The sequence below is a fragment of the Neofelis nebulosa genome, chromosome X (genome assembly GCF_028018385.1).
Source record: "Neofelis nebulosa isolate mNeoNeb1 chromosome X, mNeoNeb1.pri, whole genome shotgun sequence".
Lineage (NCBI taxonomy): Eukaryota > Metazoa > Chordata > Mammalia > Carnivora > Felidae > Neofelis > Neofelis nebulosa.
In genome coordinates, this window is record NC_080800.1 from 127,873,657 (window position 1) to 127,895,745 (window position 22,089).

The 22,089-nt window shown below is 38.4% G+C and overlaps 1 protein-coding gene across 3 annotated transcripts in view; it reads left to right on the plus strand.

Moving 5' to 3' along the window:
• LOC131502619 (phosphatidylinositol-binding clathrin assembly protein-like) overlaps nt 1-20,554 on the plus strand; it is a 47,985-nt gene extending 27,431 nt beyond the window's left edge. The window contains exons 13-15 of one of the 3 annotated variants that reach the window (XM_058713483.1): nt 1,547-1,661; nt 19,435-19,546; nt 20,422-20,554. In XM_058713483.1, the coding sequence (XP_058569466.1) occupies nt 1,547-1,661; nt 19,435-19,518 (199 nt within the window). In that variant the 3' untranslated portion in view covers nt 19,519-19,546; nt 20,422-20,554. Of the gene's footprint in view, nt 1-1,546; nt 1,662-19,434; nt 19,547-20,421 lie in introns of those variants that run through there. The other 2 variants (XR_009257095.1, XM_058713485.1) reach the window with 2 other exon arrangements.
• Nucleotides 20,555-22,089: the final 1,535 nt, after the last annotated feature.

The following is a 22,089-nucleotide window of genomic DNA, read 5'->3' on the forward strand; positions in this document are numbered from 1 at the left end:
CAACAGTTAAATAGACATTTTTAAAACTCAAAAAATGCAAAAAAAAAAAAAAAAAAAAAAAAGGACTTACCATGCACCTTTGCTCAGGAAGCTCCTACAAGGTGTGCTCCAAGAAAACAGAAAACTAAGAAAGAGGAACACATGGGATTCAGGGAAACAGAGTCCTACTGAAGTGAGAGGTGGAAGGAATTCCCAATATAGCAACAATGGAAATCCCAGGGTGATATTTGTACAATTGGCCTAGAGAGCAGGTTAGATTGGAACAGAAGGATATAGAGCTCCAAAGAGAGATGTCTTCAGGAAAAATATCTTTCAACTTGAGATAGTTATTATTTCCACTAGATCATAAGCTCTATGAAGGCAGATGTTTTCATCTGTTTTATGTATCCTAAGCACTGAGAATACTGTCTGGCACCTAGTAGATATTTAATGGATATTTGTTGAATGAATGCAATGAATCCACACTTCACATATGAGCAAATTGAGATACAGAAATTCTGTAACTTGCCCAACCTTACACAGCTAGAAAGTGGCTGAAGTGGGATTTGAACCCAGGCAGTCTTGCTCTAGCATCAGGGCTATTAACCTCTGTAGTGTTTTTATATTTACATATATAAGGTGTACACACACACACACACACACACATCTCTCTCTCTATCTCTCTCTCTCTCTCTCTCTCTCTATATATATATATATATATATATATATATACTAGGTTTCAAAGATGTAGATGTGGAAAGGTGGGAGGGGAAGTAGGGTATGGTGTGAATGACAAATCTTCCAAAGGAAATCAATAATGTCTAACTTCTAAATTAAACTTATCAATTAAGATATAGTAGTATAGACATTCTTTTTTAGAATTATGGATTTAAATACCATGAAGAAAAGAGTGGCTACCTTTGGGAAGGGGAAGTGGTGACTGATGTTTCTGGTTTTAGATCTTTTTGTATTATTTGACTTTTTAAACTCCGTATCACTTAGATAAAAATTAAACTTATATAAGTCAAATGACAAATATGGAATAAACAGGAGCTTTTAGGACAAGAACATAAGCATTTGTTTCCTTTTCTATTTATTATCATATTTATATAAAATATTCTCTAGTATTATTTATTCTCCTAATAACTTTAATTGCATAAAGAAGATAGGTAAATCCCATTTTACAAGTAAGAAAAGAAGTTCCTTAATGAAGGTTACACAGCTAGTGAATAGCCTCGTGGGGCTCAGAACTCAACACTTCTGCCTCTTACCTTAGTGCCCCTTCGACCTACCACCCTGGGAGAATACTAGTTTTTTCTCTAGATAAACTATTAAAATAGCTTAGAATAAAATGTATTCACTCAAGTCACTTTTTTATGCATAACTGCTACCATTGAATTCTTTTCGTGAACTCAAAACCCAGCAGAAACTTTTAGTTTTGTAATGATAACTTAATTTCGTCTACAAAACAGCCAATGGGCTTCTTTTGGCTTTGTTTTGTGACTTCGTGTTTAAATGGTAGATTTGTCATTCTTCAGAGTGGGCTGATCTATAAATCCCATCTTAGATCTGACATGAAGTGGCCTCAGACTTCAGACAAGGAAATTACTGGTGGAATGAAGTGGCAGCTGAATACCTACACGTGCACATCAACCATCTGGAACCATGTTTCCATTCCTCTGGTACGTCACATGGTAACGTTTCTTACGTATTATTACCTAGAATGCTAGAATGGTGGCAGTAGATCCAAAGATTTGAGAGAGAGAGATTTGAGAGAAGGTCGCGAATAGATTCAAAGTTGAAATATGGGTCCCCAATAAATTATCTGCAATTCTAAAATTCAAAAAGCTCCAGAAAGCAAGTTTTTAGTTGTTGTTGTTAAGTTCGCAACAAACTCTTTTGGCTGCAAAACTTTACCTGAACTACAAAGAGGCTGTCATCATTATTTATGGAAGTATAGATATTCACACCTAAATTTTGCATTTGGATTTTGCTGCAGAAATATTAATGTGTTAGATTACAGGGTACTATTCCAGTCCCCCAACCCCCAGGGTGTTACTAGTATGGTCTTTGTGTAATTTCTAAATTATTTTTCCAAAAATTAGAAAACATTTGGAATTCCAAAGCACATTTGGCCCCAAGGGCTTAAGGATGTGGACCTATGCTATTTTTATATGATCTTGCTTTAATATTGGTCCAATGATATAACAAACTGTATGTTAACTCTTGAGCACCTAGTGACTTCGGTTTTCCTAATATGCAGCTGAGGTGTGTTCTAGGAGTGAGAATTTTGAGAGGTTTTGGGAAACAGGAAGAAGTAATTTCAAAATGTGCTGAGGAAGGGCGTGGCTGCACTGCTTCCTGGAGGACACAGATGGCTAAGGACCTAGAAAGGTCACAGCAAGGAGGTTTTGGGCTCGGAATAATAAGGAAGAAATGAAAAAACATTAACAGTTTGGGTCAACTTTAGGTTCATAAAGCTATTAATAGTATTCCCTTATTTTCCTTTAAATGGCTACGAAGTCTGGTGATTTCCATTCATTCTTGATATTGGTGAGTTGTATCTTCTGTTTCATCAAGCTTGTTACAGTTATATCAAACAACCAACTTTCAGTTTCATTGCATTTTCTCTACTGGTTTTCTCTTTTTAATTGTATTGATTTCTGCTTTCTAAATTTATTTTTTATTTTTTAGAGAGAGCGTGCATGCATGCGTGTGCTACTGGGGGGGAGGGGCAGACAGGGAGAGAGGGAGAGAATCCCAAGTAGGCTTCACGCTCAGCACAGAACCCGATGCAAGGCTCGAACTCATGAATCGTGAGATCGTGCATGACCTGAGCCAAAATTGAGTTGGATGCTTAACCGACTGAGCCACCCAGATGCCTCCTGATTTCTGCTTTTATCTTTGTTATTTCCTTTTTTCTGTTTGATTTGAGCTTATTTTGCTCTTCTCCTCTGAGTTTCTTAAGATAGAAGTTTAGAGTATTGATTAATACCTTTCTTCTTTGTAATATATTGTTTAATGGTATAAAACTCCTGCTAGGCCCCGATTTAGATGTTTTACTTTCATTTTTGTCCAGTTCAATATATTTTTAATTTCTCTTTGACTCATAGATTACTTACAGGTATGTTGTTTAATTTCTAAGTGTTGGAAGATTCTCTTGTTATGCTTTTAGTATTGAGTTCTAGTTTAATTCCTTTATGGTCAGAGAAAGTATGTTGTATGCTTTAAATTCTTTTTAAATTTATTAACTTTTGATTTATAACACAGGATATGGTCTATCTTAGTGACACTCTATGAACACTTGATGATGTGTATTCTACTGTTGTTAGGTGGAATGTTCTATAAATGTCAATTAGATCCTGATGTGTTTATATTTAGGTTTGACATTTTATTATTTTCTGTTTGTTCCCTCTATTCATTGTCAGTGTTGTTGTTCCACTGTTTCTTCTTTCTTGCCTTCTTTTGGGTTCTTTGAATATATTTTAGAATAGTATTTCATTTTAATTTATATGTTGTGATTTGGACTATATCTCTCTGTATGGTTTTTTAGTGTTTGCTCTAGCAGGTACAAAACACATACTTTTCACAGTCCATTAGATTCAAAATTTTACCATTTCAATTGGAATGTAGAAACATTAGCACCATATAGGTCCCTTATCTTCCTCTTTTTTATGTTAGAGTTGTCTGTACATACGTTACACTCAGAAGACCGATCAATCTTACACCTTTTGTAGAACTCAAGAATGGGAGGATAGCCTATATAATATCTACTCATATATTTGCCATTTCCGTTGCTCTTCCCTCATTCCTGATATTCCAAGTTTCCTGCTAGTATAATTTCCCTTTTATATGAAGAACATCGATTAGTAATTCTGGCAATTCTGGCTATGAATTCTCTTATTTTTCCTTCATTTGAGAATGGCTTCATTTCACCTTTATTACTAAAACAGCTTTTACTGGATATATAATTCTGGAGTGACAGTTCTTTTCTTTCAGCATTTGAAAAAATGGGCCACTTCCTTCTGGCCCCATGGTTTCTGATGAAAACTCCACAGTCATCTGAATCATTTGTTCCCCCTATAGATATTGTAAAATTTTTCTCTCAATATATTTTGTCTTTCATTTTCAGAAGTTTTAATGTGATGGCATGGATTTGGGGGATTTGTTCTGTTCTAGTTTGTACAGCTTCTTAAATATGCATTTGTATATCTTTTCAGCACTCCAGTCGTTCTCTTCCCCTTCTGAGACTCTAAGAACACAAATATTAGACCTTTAGATGGTTGTTCCACTAGTCCCTGAGGCTCTTTTTGGCTCTTTTGAGTCTTTTTTTTCCCGTTCTCCAGAATGAATAATTCTATTGGTCTGTCTTCAAGTTCAGTGAATCTTTCCTCTGTCATCTGCATTCTGATATTGAGTCCATTGATTGGGCATTTTTATTTCAATTATTGCATTTTTCAGTTCTGAAGTTTCCATTTGGCTTTTTCCTGTTTCTTCTGTCTCTTTGCTGATGCTTTGTATTTTAACTTTTATTTCAGGGGTGTTCATGATTACTCATTCAAGCATTTTTATAATAGCCACTTTAAAGTCTTTGTCAGATATTTTTATAATAGCCACTTTATTTATTTTTTAATATATGAAATTTATTGTCAAATTGGTTTCCATACAACACCCAGTGCTCATCCCAAAAGATGCCCTCCTCAACGCCCATCACCCACCCTCCCCTCCCTCCCACCCCCCATCAACCCTCAGTTTGTTCTCAGTTTTTAAGAGTCTCTTATGCTTTGGCTCCCTCCCACCCTAACCTCTTTTTTTTTTCCTTCCCCTCCCCCATGGGTTTCTGTTAAGTTTCTCAGGATCCACATAAGAGTGACACCATATGGTATCTGTCTTTCTCTGTATGGCTTATTTCAATTAGCATCACACACTCCAGTTCCATCCACGTTGCTACAAAGGGCCATATTTCATTCTTTCTCATATAATAGCCACTTTAAAGTCTTTGTCAGATAATTTCGCCATCTGTGTCATCTTATCATTAGTGTATGTTGATTACCTTTTTGTCATGCAAATTGATATATTCATGGTTTTCTTCACGTACCAAGTAATTTTGCATTGCATCCTGGACATTTTGCCTATGACTTTGACTCCAGGTCTTGTTAAGTTTTACGAAGAATGTTAATACTTGTGTTGTAGCAGGCATATGACCTGGTCAGGCATAAGCTGCACATTCTACCTCCTTCTCTGGCCTGTGCTTCTAGGGTCAGCCCACTTTCCACAGCCTTTGTGCTACTGTTCTGGCCCTTTCTGCATGTGCACCGCCCAACAGTCAGCCTGGGATCTGGGTGTTGGTCTCTCCCCTGTGATCATTCTTCGGTATGCTCATTGAAATCAGATCTACCAGTGTGTTTTAACTTTCATTTGTTTGCATGTAATTTTTTTTATATTCTTAACTAAAACTTTATTTTAAAAAATTTTTAAATATAATTTATTGTCAAGTTAGCTAACATACAGTGTATATAGTGTGCTCTTGTTTTCAGGGGTAGATTCCCATGATTCATTGCTTACATACAACACCCAGTGTTCATCCCAAGAACTGTCCTCCTCAATGCCCATCATCCACTTTCCCCTCTCCCCCACTCGTCATCAACCCTCAGTTTGTTCTCTGTATTCAAGATTCTCTTATGGGTTTGCCTCCCTCTTTTGAAACTATTTTTCCCCTTCCCTTCCCCCATGGTCTTTTGTTAAGTTTCTCAGGTTCCACATAGGAGTGAAAACACATGATATCTGTCTTTCTCTGACTGACTTATATAACTCAGCATAACACCTCCAGTTCCATCCACGTTGTTGCAAATGGCAAGATTTTATTCTTTCTCATTGCCAAGTAGTATTCCATTGTATATATAAACCACATCTTCTTTATCCATTCATCAGTTGATGGACATTCAGGCTCTTTCCATGATTTGGCTATTGTTGAAAGCGCTGCTATAAATATTGGAGTATAGGTGCCCCTATGAATTAGCACTCCTATATCATTTGGATAAATTCCTAGCAGTGCTATTGCTGGGTCATAGGGTAGTTCTATTTTTAATTTTTTGAGGAACCTCCACACTGTTTTCCAGAGTGGCCACACCAGTTTTCATTCCCACCAACAGTGCAAGAGAGTTCCCATTTCTCCACATCCTGGCCAACATCTGTTGTTTCCTGAGTTGTTAATTTTAGCCATTCTGATCAGTGTGAAGTGGTATCTCACTGTGGTTTTGATTTGTATTTCCCTGATGATGAGTGATGTTGAGCATCTCTTCATGTGTCTGTTGGCCATCTGGATGTCTTCTTTGGAAAAAGTATCTATTCATGTCTTCTGCCCATTTCTTAACTTGATTATTCGTTTCTTGGGTGTTGAGTTTGGTAAGTTCTTTATAGATTTTGGATACTAACCCTTTATCTGATATATCATTTGCAAATGTCTTCTTCCATTCCATAGGTTACATTTTAGTTTTGTTGATTGTTTCCTTTGTAGTGCAGAAGCTTTTTATCTTGATGAGTCCCAGTAGTTCAATTGTACTTTTATTTCCTTTGTCTTCAGAGACGTGTCGAGTAAGATGTAGTAAGTTTTTATTTCTTCTTTGATTTCTTCTTTGACCTATTCCATTGTTTAGTAACATGTTATTTAACCTCTATGTATTTGTGGGCTTTCCAGACTTTTTCTTGTGGTTGACTTCTACTTTCATAGTGTTGTGGTCAGAAGAGTTGCATTTTATGACTTCAATCTTTTTTAATTTGTTGAGACTTGTTTTGAGAACTAATATCTATTCTGGAGAATGTTCCCATGTGCCCTTGAAAAGAATGTTTCTTTTGGGGTGGAATGTTCTGAATATATCTGTTAAATCCATCTGTTCCAGGGTTCCTGGGTGGCTCAGTTGATTGAGCGTCTGACTCTTGATTTCAGCTCGAGTCATGATCCCAGGGTCATGGTATTGGGCACCACATTGGCTCCACACTGAGCGTGGAGCCTACTTGGGATTCTCTCTCTCTCTCTCTCTCTCTCTCTCTCTCTCTCTCCCTCCCTCCCTCCCTCCGTCTCTCTGTCTCTCTGTCTCTCTCTCTCTCTCTCTCCCTCCCTCTGCCACTCTCCCCTGCTTACACACACTCTTCCTCTAAAAAAAACCAAAAATCTGTTCCAGAGTGTCATTCAAAGCCACTGTTTCCTTGTTGATCTTCTGTTTGGATGATCTTTCCATTGATGTAAGTGAGATGTTAAAGTTCTCTACTATTATTTGTATTACTATCAATCAGTTTCTTTATGTTTGTTATTAACCATTTTATGTATTTGGGTGCTCCCATGTTGTATGCATAAATATTTACAATTGTTATATCTTCTTGGATCATCCCCTTTATGATTATATAATTTCCTTCTTTGTTTCTTATTACAGTCTTTGTTTTAAAGTCAATTTTGTATGATATAAGTATAGCTACCCTGACTTCCTTTTGACATTACTTTCTTGAGGCAAGGGAAATAAAAGCAAAAATAAACTATTGGGACTACATCAAAATAAAAAGCTTCTGCACAGTAAAGGAAACAATCAACAAAGTAATCAGCAACCTAAAGAATGGGAAAAGATATTTGCAAATGACAGATCCAATAAAGGGTTAGTATCCAAAATCTATAAAGAAGTTATAAAAATCAACACCAAAAACTGAATAATTCAGTTAAAAAATGGCCAGAAGACATGAACACACACTTCTCTAAGAAGACATACAACTGGCCAACGGATGAAAAGATGTTCATCATCACTCACAATCAGGGAAATGCATAATCAAAACTACAATGAGATATCACCTCACACCTGTCAGAATGGCTAAAATTAGCAACACAGGAAATAACAGATGTTGGCTAGGATGTAGAGAAAGGGGAACCCTCTTACACTGTTGATGGGAATGCAAAGTGGTACAGCCAGTCTGGAAAACAGTGTGGAGCATTCTCAAAAAGTTAAAATAGAGCTTCCCTATGATCCAGCAATCGCACTACTAGTTATTTACCCCCAAAATACAAAAACACTAATGCAAAGGGATACATGCACTACTAGGTATATTACAGCATTATTTACAATATGCAAATTATGGAAGCAGCCCAAGTGTCCCTCTATACGAATGGATAAAGAAGATGTGGTATATATCTACCATGGAATATTATTCAGCCATGAAAAGAATGAAGTCTTCCTGCTTGCAGTGACATGGATGGAGCTAGAGAGTATTCTAATTGAAAACCTAATCCTAAATCAGACCCTTACTCTAATCCCTAACTGCTAACCAATAACCCTTAACCCTAAGCCCTCACCTTGACCATAACCCTCTACCTAAACTCATCCTTCTATAGAGGTCTTTGAACTGCAGGACAATAGGCCCATACCACCACCATGGCCCTATCCCTGACTCTTATTCCAGGCATAAACTAAACCCATGATCTGAAAAAATAAAACATTTGATGTGTATATACAACGGGATATTATTCAGCCATAAAGAAGAAGGAAATCTTGTCATGTCATCTTAACCCAAACCCTAACCCCTAACCCCTAACCACTAACCACTAACCCTAAGCCCTCACCCTGACTGTGACTCTCGTCTTACTTATCCCTCTGGAGAGGTTTCTGAACTGAGGAACAATAGGCCCATACCCTCACTCCAGCCCTTACCCTAGCCCTATCCCTTATTCCAGCCCTCTTCTGAACCCTACTCCAAAATATGAGGAAAGAAAAGATCCATATTACTCAGCTATAAAAAAGAATGAAATCTTGCCCTTGCACCAACATGGATGGAGCTAGAGAGTATTATTCTAATCAAAATAAGTAAGAGAAAAACAAATACCATATGATCTCACTCATATGTTGAGTTTAAGAAAGAAAATAAACAAGCAAAGGGGAAAAAAGAAAGGCAAACCAAGAAACAGACTCTTACTGATAGAAAACAAACTGATGGTCATTAGAGGGGAAGTGGGTGGGACATGGGCTGGAGGGGTGATGGGTATTAAGAAGGGCACATGTCGTGATGAGCACTGGGTGTTGTATGTAAGTGATGAATCTTTGAATTCTACTCCTGAAACTAGTATTACATTGTATGTTAACTATACTGGAATTAAGATTTAAAAAAAACTTAATAAATAAAGATCAGATCTACCCCTGCAGGGGTGAGGAGAAGCGGACCATGACCCCAGTAGTTCATAAACAGCTTCCCTGTGCTTTTGTATCTCTGCTCTCTCTCCAGTATTTTCCAGTTTCCTGGGACTCTCATTCTTTTTCCTCTGGCCCCAAAACCCCTCACTTCTGTGACTGAGACAAGTCAGGGTTCCAAGTGGTGGTGGTAGGACAGAATTAAAAAAAAAAAAAAAAGTTTTTATCCCTCCCCTCACAGAGCCACAGCTCCCCCTAATGGAGAAGAACATTTCTCTCCCTCAGATATTTGGCTCTTCCAGTTTTCCCTGCAAGCCACTTTTGCTGCCAAGATAGCAAGTAGGATTGCCTGGGATCTGGGGTGTGAGAGAATACAGTATGGGGGACTTTCTGACTTTCTCTGAGCTTTAGAAGTTCTCACGCAGACCGGAGCTAGACTTCTGGAGTTTTCTCTCATCTGTACAACAGTGATATCTTCCAGGTTTTAGGCTGCTTTGAGTCCAGTGTGGGGATAGTGGAAGGGAAAAATGATGAATCCACTGCCAGTTCAGTGGTACTTCTGATTTGGGATTTTTTTTCCTGATCCACCTGCTGATACTTACTTTCCAGTGTTCTAATAGCTGCTCAGGCATGCGACCCAGCTTTTATACTTAGGTGCTCAGTAGGAAAGGCAGGTTGCCTGCGCTGACTAGATTTTAACTGCAACTAGAACCCAATCCTTGGCTTTTACCTTGAGTTTAGTAAGTATATTTTATGTAACTATGGGTATATTTGGATATTCCTATTATAGGATATCTTCCCTCTTATTTTTGTTCCCCCCCCCCTCAGTTTTGGCCTTCTTTTGCAATAATTACATTCTTTTTTTCCTCCTTTCACTTTTCCCCCTGTTAACTTCTGAAGTTATACACTATTCTGCTATCCTTCTGTTTCCCTAGAGACTACAGCATGCGTAGTTAAACTATGGAAGTCTAAAGTTAGTAATTTCTTCTGAAACGACATAAGGACTTAGGAAACTTGAATTTTGATCATACTCCCTGCTGACTTAATATGTTATTTTTGTAAGGTATTTTACTATTATCTTCTTAAAACTTTTTTATTGTGGTAAGATACATATAACATAAAATTTACCATCCTAACAATTTTAACTGTACAATTCAGTGGCATTAAATGCATTCAGAATGTTGAGTGGTGACTACTTTTCTGTTTTCTGTGCCTATCAAGTTGACTATTCTAGGTACTTCATTCTAAGTGGAGTCATACATTATTTGTCCTTTTGTGTGTGTCTTATTTCACTTAGTGTAATGTCTTCAAGGTTCACCCATACTGAAAAAAAAGATTCATCCATATTGTAGCATGTCTCAGAATTTCATTCTCTTTTAAGGCTAACAAATTTTCCATTGTATATATTTACATTTTCTTTGTTCATTCACCCATTGATGGACACATTGGTTGTTTCCATCTTTTGGTTATTATGAATAATGCTGCAGTGAACATTGGTGTGTAAGTATCTATTTGAGTTTCTGCTTTCAGTTCTTTGGGTATATACCCAGACGTAGGATTGCTGGATCATATGATAATTCTATGCTTAATTTTTTGAGGAATTGTCATACCATTTACCTCAGTGGCTAAACCACTTTCTATTCCCCCAGCAGTGCATGAGTGTTCAACTTCCCAACAAACTCACCAACACTTGTTTTCTGGATTAAAAAAATATATATTATAGCCATCCTAATGGGTGTGAACTAATATCTCATTGTAATTTTGATTTTCATTTCCCGAATGATTAGCGATGTTGAGCATCTTTTCATGTGCTTTTTTGCCTTCTGTATATTTTCTTTGGAGAAACGTCTGTTCAAAACTTTTTGCCATTTTTTTAAAAGTTTATTTATTTATTTTGAGAGAAAGAGAGAGCACAAGTGAGGGAGGGGCAGGGAGAGAGGAAGAGAGAGAATCCCAAGCAGGCTCCACACTGCCAGTGCAGAGCCTGATACAAGGACCGAACCCACCAAACCCCCGAACTGTGAGATCATGACCTGAGCCTAAATCAAGAGTCCTATGCTTAACAGACTGAGCCACCCAGGTGCCCCAACCTTTCGCCATTTTTGAATTTGGTTATTTGCTTTGTTGTTGTTAAGTTGTAGGTGTTCTTATATAGATATATGAGATATATGAATAGCAAATATTTTCTCCCATTCTTTTCATTCCCTTGATAGTGTCCTTAAATGTACAAAATTTTTAGAGTTTTCATGAAGTCCAATTTATCTATTTTTTCCTTTTGTTGCCTGGATTTTTGGTGTCATGTTGAAGATTTCATTGCCAAATCTGATGGTATGAAAGTTACTCCCTATGCTTTCTTCAAAGATTTTTATAGTTTTACCTCATAAGTTTAGGTGTTTGATCAATTCGGAGTTAGTTTTTGTATATACTGTGAGGTCAAGGTCCAAACTTACTGTTTTTCATGTGACTATCCAGTTGTCTCTGCAGTATCTGTCGAAGACTGTCCTTTCCTCATTGAATGGTCTTGGAACCCTTGTCAAAAATCAATTGACCAGATATGTGAGGGTTTTTTCTGTACTGTCTCCTATTTCATTGGTTTATATGCCTGTCTAGTCCTAAATTTTTCATGTTCAAAGAAAGATCATTGCCCTGGGTATAAATGGTTTACTATATTTGTTCTCAATATTAAATATGTAGCAGAATTTCTTCTGTATAATATTTCTTATTAAATATTAGTAGAAAACATACTATGTAGTAACTGACACTTTTCTTCAAAGTACTACCTCCAGGGGCCTATCCAGTGACTTCACAGCAAGTGCCTATATAGAATGGTAAGAAAAAACCCTTTTAGGGTATCAAGAGTGGGAGATATATTTAAACAACTTTTTAAAATGTTTATTCTTGAGAAAGAGAGAGACAGAGACAGAGACAGAGACAGAGACAGAATGTGAGCGGGAGAGGGGCAGAGAGAGAGGGTGACACAGAATCTGAAGCAGGCTCCAGGCTCTGAGCTGTCAGCACAGAGGCCGACGCGGGGCTCGAACTCACAGACCGCAAGATCATGACCTGAGCTGAAGTCAGATGCTCAACCGACTGAGCCACCCAGGCACCCAAGAGTGGGAAATATATTTAAAATTCTCCATGGCTTGCACTAACAGAAAAAAAGCATGATACAGATAATTAAAAATGGAACGTAATCGATCCACACCCTTTCCTTGCATTGGAAAAAGAAATGGCAGCCCTTTGAGATATGATATCGCAAAGGCTTTATGAGAAAGGAACCCTAGAAATGGGGAAGAGATGGGATTTGTGGCAGTGCAATAATTTAGAGAAAGTTGTTCCAGAATTAATAGATAATCCAAAATAGGAATAATCAATATGCACATAATGGAGATATAAGTATAACTTACTTTACATTCTTGGTTTGAGTTATGAGCTACTGTTTGCTGCTGGTTTTTCTCCTTTACTGCAGGGATTTTTGTTGTTATTTCATTTTGTTTTGTTTTATTTGCCATTTTGCTCTCTGGGATCATTTCCACTCTTCATTAAGCAGGTAAAAGAAAAGTGAAATGTAATAAGGCTGAATTTGTTGTTGTTGTTCAAGACTTGCAATGGGAGAAATTGTTAAGATGAGCAGAATGTCTGGAGATTTTCTGATTTCAGGTTTTTCATCCAACCTGTTTCTAACTCATTTTAGTCCATTATTTCTGTTCTGCCTATTTGGCAATGTTTTCATGATGTAAATTTTTTCTTTACTTGGTTAAAAATTGTTTGCAATCAGCAGTTCCCCTTTTTATAGCTTCAGTGCACTCCATAAATGTCATGTGATATAACACAGTTAACTGAAACTGTGAAGTCATTCAGTCTACATAGCCTCACCACCAATTAACTCATGTTTTTTTGTTGGTGGTGTTAATTTGGAAAAACGTTAAAAATACAGGAAAGTACATAAGATAATAGCCATCCATACCTCAAAGTCCTGAATTACTAAATGTTAGTATTTTGTCATAATTTTTTCAGATAATTTTTAATGATAATGATGTTATTTTACAAATAACAGCAAAATAATCTTGGCACACCTCCAGTGCTAGTCACCCTCCACCCCTCCAGAGACAATGACTGTGATGAATTTTATGTGTGGCCTTCCAGAACATTTCCATTCTTTTGCTATGGAAAAATATATACTATTATTTTATATGATTTTTAAAAATTGATTATGATCAGTGTCATTTTGTACTTATTACCGAAATTTTTTTTTCTTTTTGTTTTTACAAAAAATTTTTTAATTGAATTTTTTAAAATTTATATCCAAATTAGTTAGCATATAGTGCAACAATGATTTCAGGAGTAGATTCCTTAGTGCCCCTTACCCATTTGTCCCATCCCCCCTCCCCCAACCCCTCCAGCAACCCTCCATTTGTTCTCCATATTTATGAGTCTCTTCTGTGTTGTCCCCCTCCCTGTTTTTGTATTATTTTTGCTTCCCTTCCCTTATGTTCATGTGTTTTGTCTCTTAAAGACCTCATATGAGTGAAGTCATATGATATCTGTCTTTCTCTGACTGACTAATTTCACTTAGCATGATACCCTCCAGTTCCATCCACGTAGTTGCAAATGGCAAGATTTCATTCTTTTTGATTGCCAAGTAATACTCCCTTGTCTATATATACCACATCTTCTTTATCCATTCATCCATCGATGGACATTTGGGCTCTTTCCATACTTTGGCTATTGCTGATAGTGCTGCTATAAACATGGGGGTGCATGTGTCCCTTCGAAACAGCACACCTGTATCCCGTGGATAAATGCCTGGTAGTGCAACTGCTGGGTCGTAGGCTAGTTCTATTTTTAATTTTTTGAGGAAACTCCATCCTGTTTTCCAGAGTAGCTGCACCAGCTTGAATTCCCATAAATTTTGTTTTTAATCTTTATTTTTGAGAGAGAGAAAGCAAGGGAGCAACAGAGAGAGAAGGAGACGCAGGATCCAAAGCAGGCTCCAGGCTCTGAGCTGTCAGCACAGAGCCTGACGTGGGGCTTGAACTCACGACATGTGAGTTCATGACCTGAGCCGAAGTCAGCTGCTTAACCGACTGAGCCACCCAGGTGCCCCACCGAAAATTTTCTCAAAAGAATTCTGTATATGCTATGTTACTACTTCTTTTCCTCTCATTCTCTCTTGAACTTATTACAGTAAGGACTCTGCCTGCCCCCATCGTTCTTCTTTCAGTCATGTGTGACCTCAGTATTACCATAACCATGGCTATGTCTCAGTCCACATCATGTCTTACCAGTGGTATTTGATACAGCTGACCACTCCCCACTCCTCGAACTTCTCTTTTCACTTGACTTCTAGGCCATCATACTCTCAACCCATTGTTCCTTTTCAGTTTTGTCTTTCCCATCACTGAATACTCGAGTGCCCCAGAGTCAATCTCTGAGCACCTTGTCTATCAACATTCATTCCCTCGGTGACCCCATCTACATCATGGCTTTAGACGTACATTTATACGCTGATGATTCCCAAACTTGTATCACCAGTCTAGAGCTCTTCCCTGTTACCAATGTATATATCCAACTGCTTAATTGACACCTTCACCTGGATGTGCAATTGGCATCTCAAACTGTACAGATGCAACACTGAACTCCTGATCTCCCCAAAGCTGTTCTACTCACAGCCACCCCAATCATAGCTGATGGCAACTTTGTCTTTCTAGGTGCTCAGGCCAAACACGTTGGAGTCCTCCTTGATGCCTTTCTTTCTTTTGCTCCATAAATGATTGGCTTACAGAAGAAGTTAGATCAAGCCACTCAGGTGCAACTGCCCCTGCTCCCGTTTCTCTCGGAGTAAAAGCCACGGTTCCCCATGGTCTCTCTGTCTTCATATCCTGGCACTTTTGCCGTGCTTAGTTCATTCTAGGCACAGGACTTCCCTGCTATTCTTTGAGCATACCAGGCACCCTCCCAGCTCAGGGTACTTGCAACTTTTTATGCCCTGTGCTCGCAGCACTATTTTCCCAGATACTCATTTTGCTCACTACCTTACTTCCTTCAGGGATCTGACCAAATGAGTCCATTCTTGACTACCCTATATAAATAGCACCCCACTATTACCCAATGAGTTACTTTTCTGTCCTTATCTTACTCAACACTTCTATCACTCAGCCAGCATGTACTCATTAAGCATCTACTATGTTCTAGGTACTGTTTTAGGAAAGGAGATATAGCAATAATCAAAAGGAACAAAAATCCATGTCCTTGTGGTACGTACATTCTAATGGGAGGGAGTACACACAATAAATAAATAAGGTGAATTTCTTCACATTCTATGAAGAAATTTAAAGCAGGGAAGAGTAAGAGTATTGGGGTAGGTTTCCATTTTAAATAGGCTGGTCAGTGAACACTTTATTGAGAGTATGACTCAGTCTTGAGTAGAAAACTGAAAGAGGAGAGGGAATAGGCCACATGGAAGATCAATTCCAGGGAGAGGGAATCGTCGGTGCGAAAGCCCTGAAGAGTGTCATGAGAGAGTAGATAAGATCACCTAGGAGTCAGTGTAGATCTTTAGTAACACAGATCCAAACAGTGAGCCCTGGGATGACCTGTCATTCACGGAGCAGGGAGATGCAGAGGAACTTGCAAAGGAGGTAGAAAAGGAGTGGCCGTGGGCGCCTGGGTGGCTCAGTTGGTGAAGCATCTGACTTCAGCTCAGGTCATGATCTCACGGTTCGTGAGTTTGAGCCCCACGTTGGGCTCTGTGGTGACAGCTCAGAGCCTGGAAACTGCTTCAGATTCTGTGTCTCCCTCTCTCTCTCTGCCCCTCCCACACTCACACTCTGTCTCTCTCTCTCTCTGTCTCTGTTAAAAATAAAATAAACATTAAAAACATTTTCAAAAAAAAAAAGGAGTGGCCAGTGAGGGAAGAGGAATGCTTCTTGAAACACTCTTAGATTTGGAAACACCATACTCTCTTAGTTTTCCTCCTACCTCATACCTGTTTTCTTTTCTTTTAATTCTAGGGTTCTTAAAATATTGTTTTTATTTGAGTACAGTTGACACACAATGTTACTTTAGTTTCAGGTGTACAACTTAGTGATCTGACAAGTGTATACATTATGCTGCCATCTGTCATCACACAACACTATTACAATATCATTGACTATATTCTCTGTGCACTTTTGTGTAGACCTTTTATTCCCATGACTTATTCATTCCATTGCTAGAAGCCTCTATCTCCCATTCCCCTTCACCCATTCTGTCCCTCCCTCCCCCTCTCCCCTATGGCAACTGTCAGTTTGTTTTCTGTATTTGCAGATCTGATTCTGCTTTTTATTTGTTGTTTTGTTTTGTTTTAGATTCCACATATAAGTGAAATCACATGGTATTCGTCTTTCTCTATCTGACCTATTTCACTTAGCATAATGCCCTCTAGGTCCATTCATGTCGTTGCAAATGGCACAGTCTCATCTTTTTTTTTATGATTGCATAATATTCAATCTTCCTTCTCTGCTTGTCTATCGATGGACACATGGGCTGCTTTCACATCCTGGCTATTGTCAATAATGCTGCAGTAGACACAGGGGTGCATCTATCTGTTTGAATTAGTGTTTTCATTTTATCTGGGTAAATACCCAGTAGTGGAATTACTGAATCATATTCTGGTTCTATATTTAACTTTTTGAGGAATCTCCACACTGTTTTCCACAGTGGCTGCACCAGTTTGCATTTCCACCAACAGTGTACGAGCGTTCCTTTTCCTCTGCATCCTTGCCAACACTTGTTGTTTCTTGTGTTTTTTATTTTAGCCATTCTGACAGCTGTGAGGTGATATCGCATTGTGGTTTTGATTTGCATTTCCCTGATGGTGAGTGGTGTTGAGCATCTTTTCACGTGTCTGTTGGCCACCTGGATGTCTCCCTTGGAAAAATGTCTTTTGCAGGTCTTCTCATTTTTTAATTGGATTGTTTGGGGTTTTTTGGTGTTGACATTTATAAGTTCTTTGTATATTTTGAATATTAACCCCTTATCAGATATGTCATTTACAAATATCTTCTCCCATTCAGTTGGTTGTCATTTTGTTTTGTTAATGCTTTCCTTTGCTGACTTCACAGCTCTTTTAAGTCTTCATTTGGACTTCTCTGTGCAACTTCTATAATTCACTATATTTGCCAGTTAAGCTTCAAAAGAGGATTCGAGGAGTATCATATGATGCTAGGTATGTCTATATATGCTAGAAGTAAGTATGGGCCCAAGCCTGGAGAAGGTAGACTTAATAGGAATATAAGGGAATGGGGGTAGAGCTGGGATACTCCACAGGAAAGGATAGGCAGCTAGGGTCCAACCACTAAAAGGTAGACTCCAGGTTAGGAATCAGTAACCAGATGGCATGTGTTGTTAGTATATAACAGAGACTGAAGCAAAATGTGTGGATCGCAAAGTAAAAACTAAAAGGCTACAAAAAGAGCCAGGTTATATCACAAAATTTTTCCCCCCAAAAGTGAACAGAATAGGGCCCGTTTCCTAGGGAGTTTGCATGAATGAGTACAAAGCTGTCCCTAGCACTGGCTGGACTGTGGAATGGGGATCTCACCCCTCAGGCATGAGTAACTACAGATCCAGGTGAACTGAAGGAGGCAAACACACCTAGGTTCCCTAGAAGGATTAGGTGCCCCATCTGGTCACTGCATGGGGCTATTCCAGGGTGCAATATCTGATAGAATCATGGAAGTGGACCAAGGTCTCAGTCCTTGAGCAAGAGCAATCTTGATGATTTCTAAGCAGCACTGTTTGTAAGACGGGAAGTCATAGCAAGCCCTCTGTTTGGTCCTGCAGAGGCGACAGCCCTGTACCCTGCAGAGAGGTGGGGGCTGCTTCGCAATTGCTGCCATGGGGTTAAGACAACAAGAAAGACAGGAAAACTTAACCTTAACCTTAAAACTTAACCTTATTATCAACTAAAATTCTATTAGTCATTTTTACTTCTCCCCTATTCACTTCTCCCAATATCCCCCTGGGGATTTTTTAAGATCCAAGAGCAAAACTTCACAATTTTCTCTGTTAAACTTCAGCTTATTCATTTGGGATCCTATCTCTAGCTTGGAAAGTACACTAATGTTTCTGAGTCTATTTAATATGTTTATTATCCCTTCCAGTATATATGTTATCCACATGTTCAATGAGCATGGCATCTACATTTTCATTGATACCTTAGATACAGATAATCTGGAAGACCAAGGACACAGTCCTGTGCATATCACCAGAAACCTCTCAGCAGGTCAACACATTAATCATTAGTCTTTAGATATTAGTCATTTCAAGTCTCTAATTTACCCAGTTGTCCTTAACTACAGCCCACATTGCCTCAACTTGTGAGGAAAAAGTGCAATAGATAAAGATAGAGAAGCAGTAGGCTTGGAAAGACTTGCTGAGGAGTTTCACACTATCTGTAGTTAGTGAGGATGCATTTAAGAGGTTTAAACAGGGAAGGAAAATGGCCAGAGTCTTATCTTAATGGGCCTGTGAAACCTCCTCATATTTGTCTTTCATTAAATGTCCTTCTTTCATCTTTTGAATATATTTTAAAATCTGTATACAAATGCCAAATCGTAATGTTGTACATTTTAAATATATACAACTTTATTTGTCAGTTATACCTTAACAAAGCTGGGGGAAAAAATCTGAGCTTATCAGGCCACCAGAAAGGTAACACAAACTAGAGAGATGTCAAAACAACAACTGACGCGCTATCAATTCTTAGCCCCGAATGCCTACCTAGCTCCACTCACCGCCATTACCTGGTGTGCCTGCCTGTTCTTCCCTCATTCCTTTCACCAGGAAAAGTTCTACATATCCTTCACGTTTGACCTGGAAATCATCAAATCAAATCGCATGCCTGTACTAAAGTATTTCATCAAAGATCCATACATATTGTTGTATATCTAACATGTTCCATGTCCACCTTACAGATTTCCCTTCTCTTTCCCATGAGGATTATTGGCCCTGCAATGTAGGAGATCTTATTCTCATAAAGAGTCCTCTGTAGGCCTTATCGGTAGTTCATTCATGCCTCCTTTTCTAGAACTATTCTTGAGTTCTTATTCCTTCACACCGTCTCACCAGCAGTTCCTTCACATCTACTTTTCTCTCTGGCAGTTAGCATTCCTTTCAGTTGATGTTCATTAAGTGTCGTATTTACTCTGGAGGGGCTACTTGTGCTCCTGGTACTATCGTATTGGGACAGCAATTAAATGGTAATTAAGTTTTCACTTTTTGTTTTCTTTTCCATTTAAATTCATAGGTTCAAACTCCAGTGGGAGCTCCTTACCGAATGGTACCTCAACCCACTAGTTATACGCAACCAGGCTCAGAGACCAGCAAGTAACCCTTCTACTCCATCCACAAGAAATAATGTATGTTTGAACTGTTGTTGCTTAGGGCCTTGGCAGAGATGTACAATCACTGGAGGCTTGGCCAGTGTCAGAAGAGAGTTTTACAATCTACACATCTTTTGTGTACTGTTTGTGTCATAGAAGAAAAATGAATTCTAACATTTTCAGCATTATAAAAAGACACCAAACTGTGCAGACCTCGTCCTCTACAAACTTGTGTTGTTAAACCTCAGCTGGGTTCTGATACTTACCCAGCAGTCCTTTTATTCTTTCATTCAATAAACCCAACTGGATCAGTCCTGGACAGGTGGATAAATAACTCAGCCTGGAGATTTCAGGAACAACTTCCCAGAGAAGTGTTCTCTAAGTTGATCGCTAAGATTTAAAAATAGAGAGCCTGTCAAGGGAGTGGGGAAAGGATATTCCAGATAAACAGATAAACAGATAGGAAAGCACAAAGCGCCATGGGAAATCAAAGGAGGGGATGATTAAGTCAGGGATCAAATGTTCCAGGGTAATGAGTATCAAATGACAGGGAGGATTTCAACTAGTAGATGTATAGATAATAGAAGTTTTGTATCACAGCTAGAGAAAACAGCTTCAGCATAGAAGTGCATGCAAGTATGGAAATGTGGATGCATGTAGCTGAAGCATATGGGAGAGTGTCATTGCTTCAGAGTATTATTTTCTAGAATTTTCTTCCTTCAGTCTTTAGGTGATGTATTGGGTCCCCTAGTTCCTGAATATTTGTCTTAGGAGGCCTGACAAAGCTTCAAGTATTAGATACTAAGATGGACCAGAGGTTGGTGTAAAAAAATTGTAATTTATTTTATAACCACAGGGAAAAATATGTAGAAATGATAAAAGACTTACATATCTATCTTTCTTTCATGCAGACACAATCCATGTAGAAGTATCAAAGCACAAAGATTCATATTCAGAGGTGAAAAAAAAGGCGATGATCTCTCTAAAGCCTGAACTGAACCATCCACATCTGCCAAGTAAAGTAAACATTCATTTGAACCATCAGTACTTTTGAGACTCTTCAATTCAATGTTTTAGAGCTGACGCACTCTACTTCTCTTGTTTTAATAGTTATTCTTGAAATTGTATCCTGCAAAATTATCAAAAACTAAAGTTAATATCTTAATTTTTCCTCCCAAATAACACAAGGACCATAGAACACTTTTAAACTGTAAGGCCATTCCCTCCCAACTTACATACTATGGTGGTCCAATATTTTAGACCTGTCCTGTTTTGTTAGCCCCCCAGATAAAAAGTATTCGTATTTATATGAGGCATCTGGCTGGCTCAGTTGGTAGTACATGCAACTCCATCTTGGGGTCATGAATTTGAGCCCCATGTTGAGAATAACTTAAAAAAAAGGGATTAGTATTTACAGAAACAGTTTTTGCTTAGATTTAGCCATGCGTTTACAAATTCTTTGTTCGCTATTCTTTCTTGTAATTATTGTAATTATTTTCGTTTTTTTGAAGTACATCTTTTAGAAGTTCATTTAGTTTAGTTATGCTTGTGATAAACTCAGTTTTGTTTATCTGAAAATCTTTCTTCTTACTCATTATTTTTAAACTAAATTTTATTATTTTTAAGTATATTTATTTATTTTGAGAGAGACAGAAAAAGAGAGAGAGAGTGCAAGCAAGGGAGGGGCAGAGGGAGAGTGAGAGGGAGAGGGAGAGGGAGAATCCCAAGCAGGCTCTGCACAGGTGGGGCTCAATCCCACGAACCGTGAGATCATGACCTGAGGCCAAGCCAAGTGTCGGATGCTTAACCAACTGAGGTACCCAGGTGCCCCTAAACAAAATTTTATTTTAAAAAATATCTTTAAATGTTTATTTATTTATTTTGAGAGAGAGAGAAAGCATGGGGGAGGGGCAGAAAGAGAGAGAGAGAGAGAGAGAGAGAGAGAGAGACTTTCAAGCAGGCCCCGTGCTATCAGCGCAGATTCTGATGCAGGGCTTGATCTTATGAACTGTGAGGTCATGACCTGAGCCAAAACCAAGTGTAAGACTCTTAACCGATGGAGCCACGCAGGTGCTCCCCTAAGCCAAATTTTAAACTAATGTACACATACAAGTTCTACAAGCATGCTTGTATGAATCTTTTTGCAGACAAACATGGATATATCTCCAGGGTAAATATATAGGAGTGGAATGGGTGAGTCAGAATAGGTGTTTGTCTAAAATTAAAACTGCCAAAAGGTTTTTTTTTTTAATTTTTAATGTTTATTTTATTTTTGAGAGAGACAGAGTGCAAGTGGGGAGGGGCAGAGAAAGAGAGAGAGAGACATACACAAAATCCGAAGCAGGCTCCAGGCTCTGAGCTGTCAGCACAGAGCCCGATGCGAGGCTCAAACTCACGAGCCATGAGATCATGATCTGAGCCGAAGTTGGATGCTCAACTGACTGAGCCACCCAGGTGCCCCAAAACTGCCAAAAGTTTTCCAAAAACAACTGTTCCACTTCTTCCTGCTGCCAATGTATGGAGAAATCCAGGGACTTCAAATTGTAGCCAGAAATTACTGCTGTCAACATTAAAAAAAT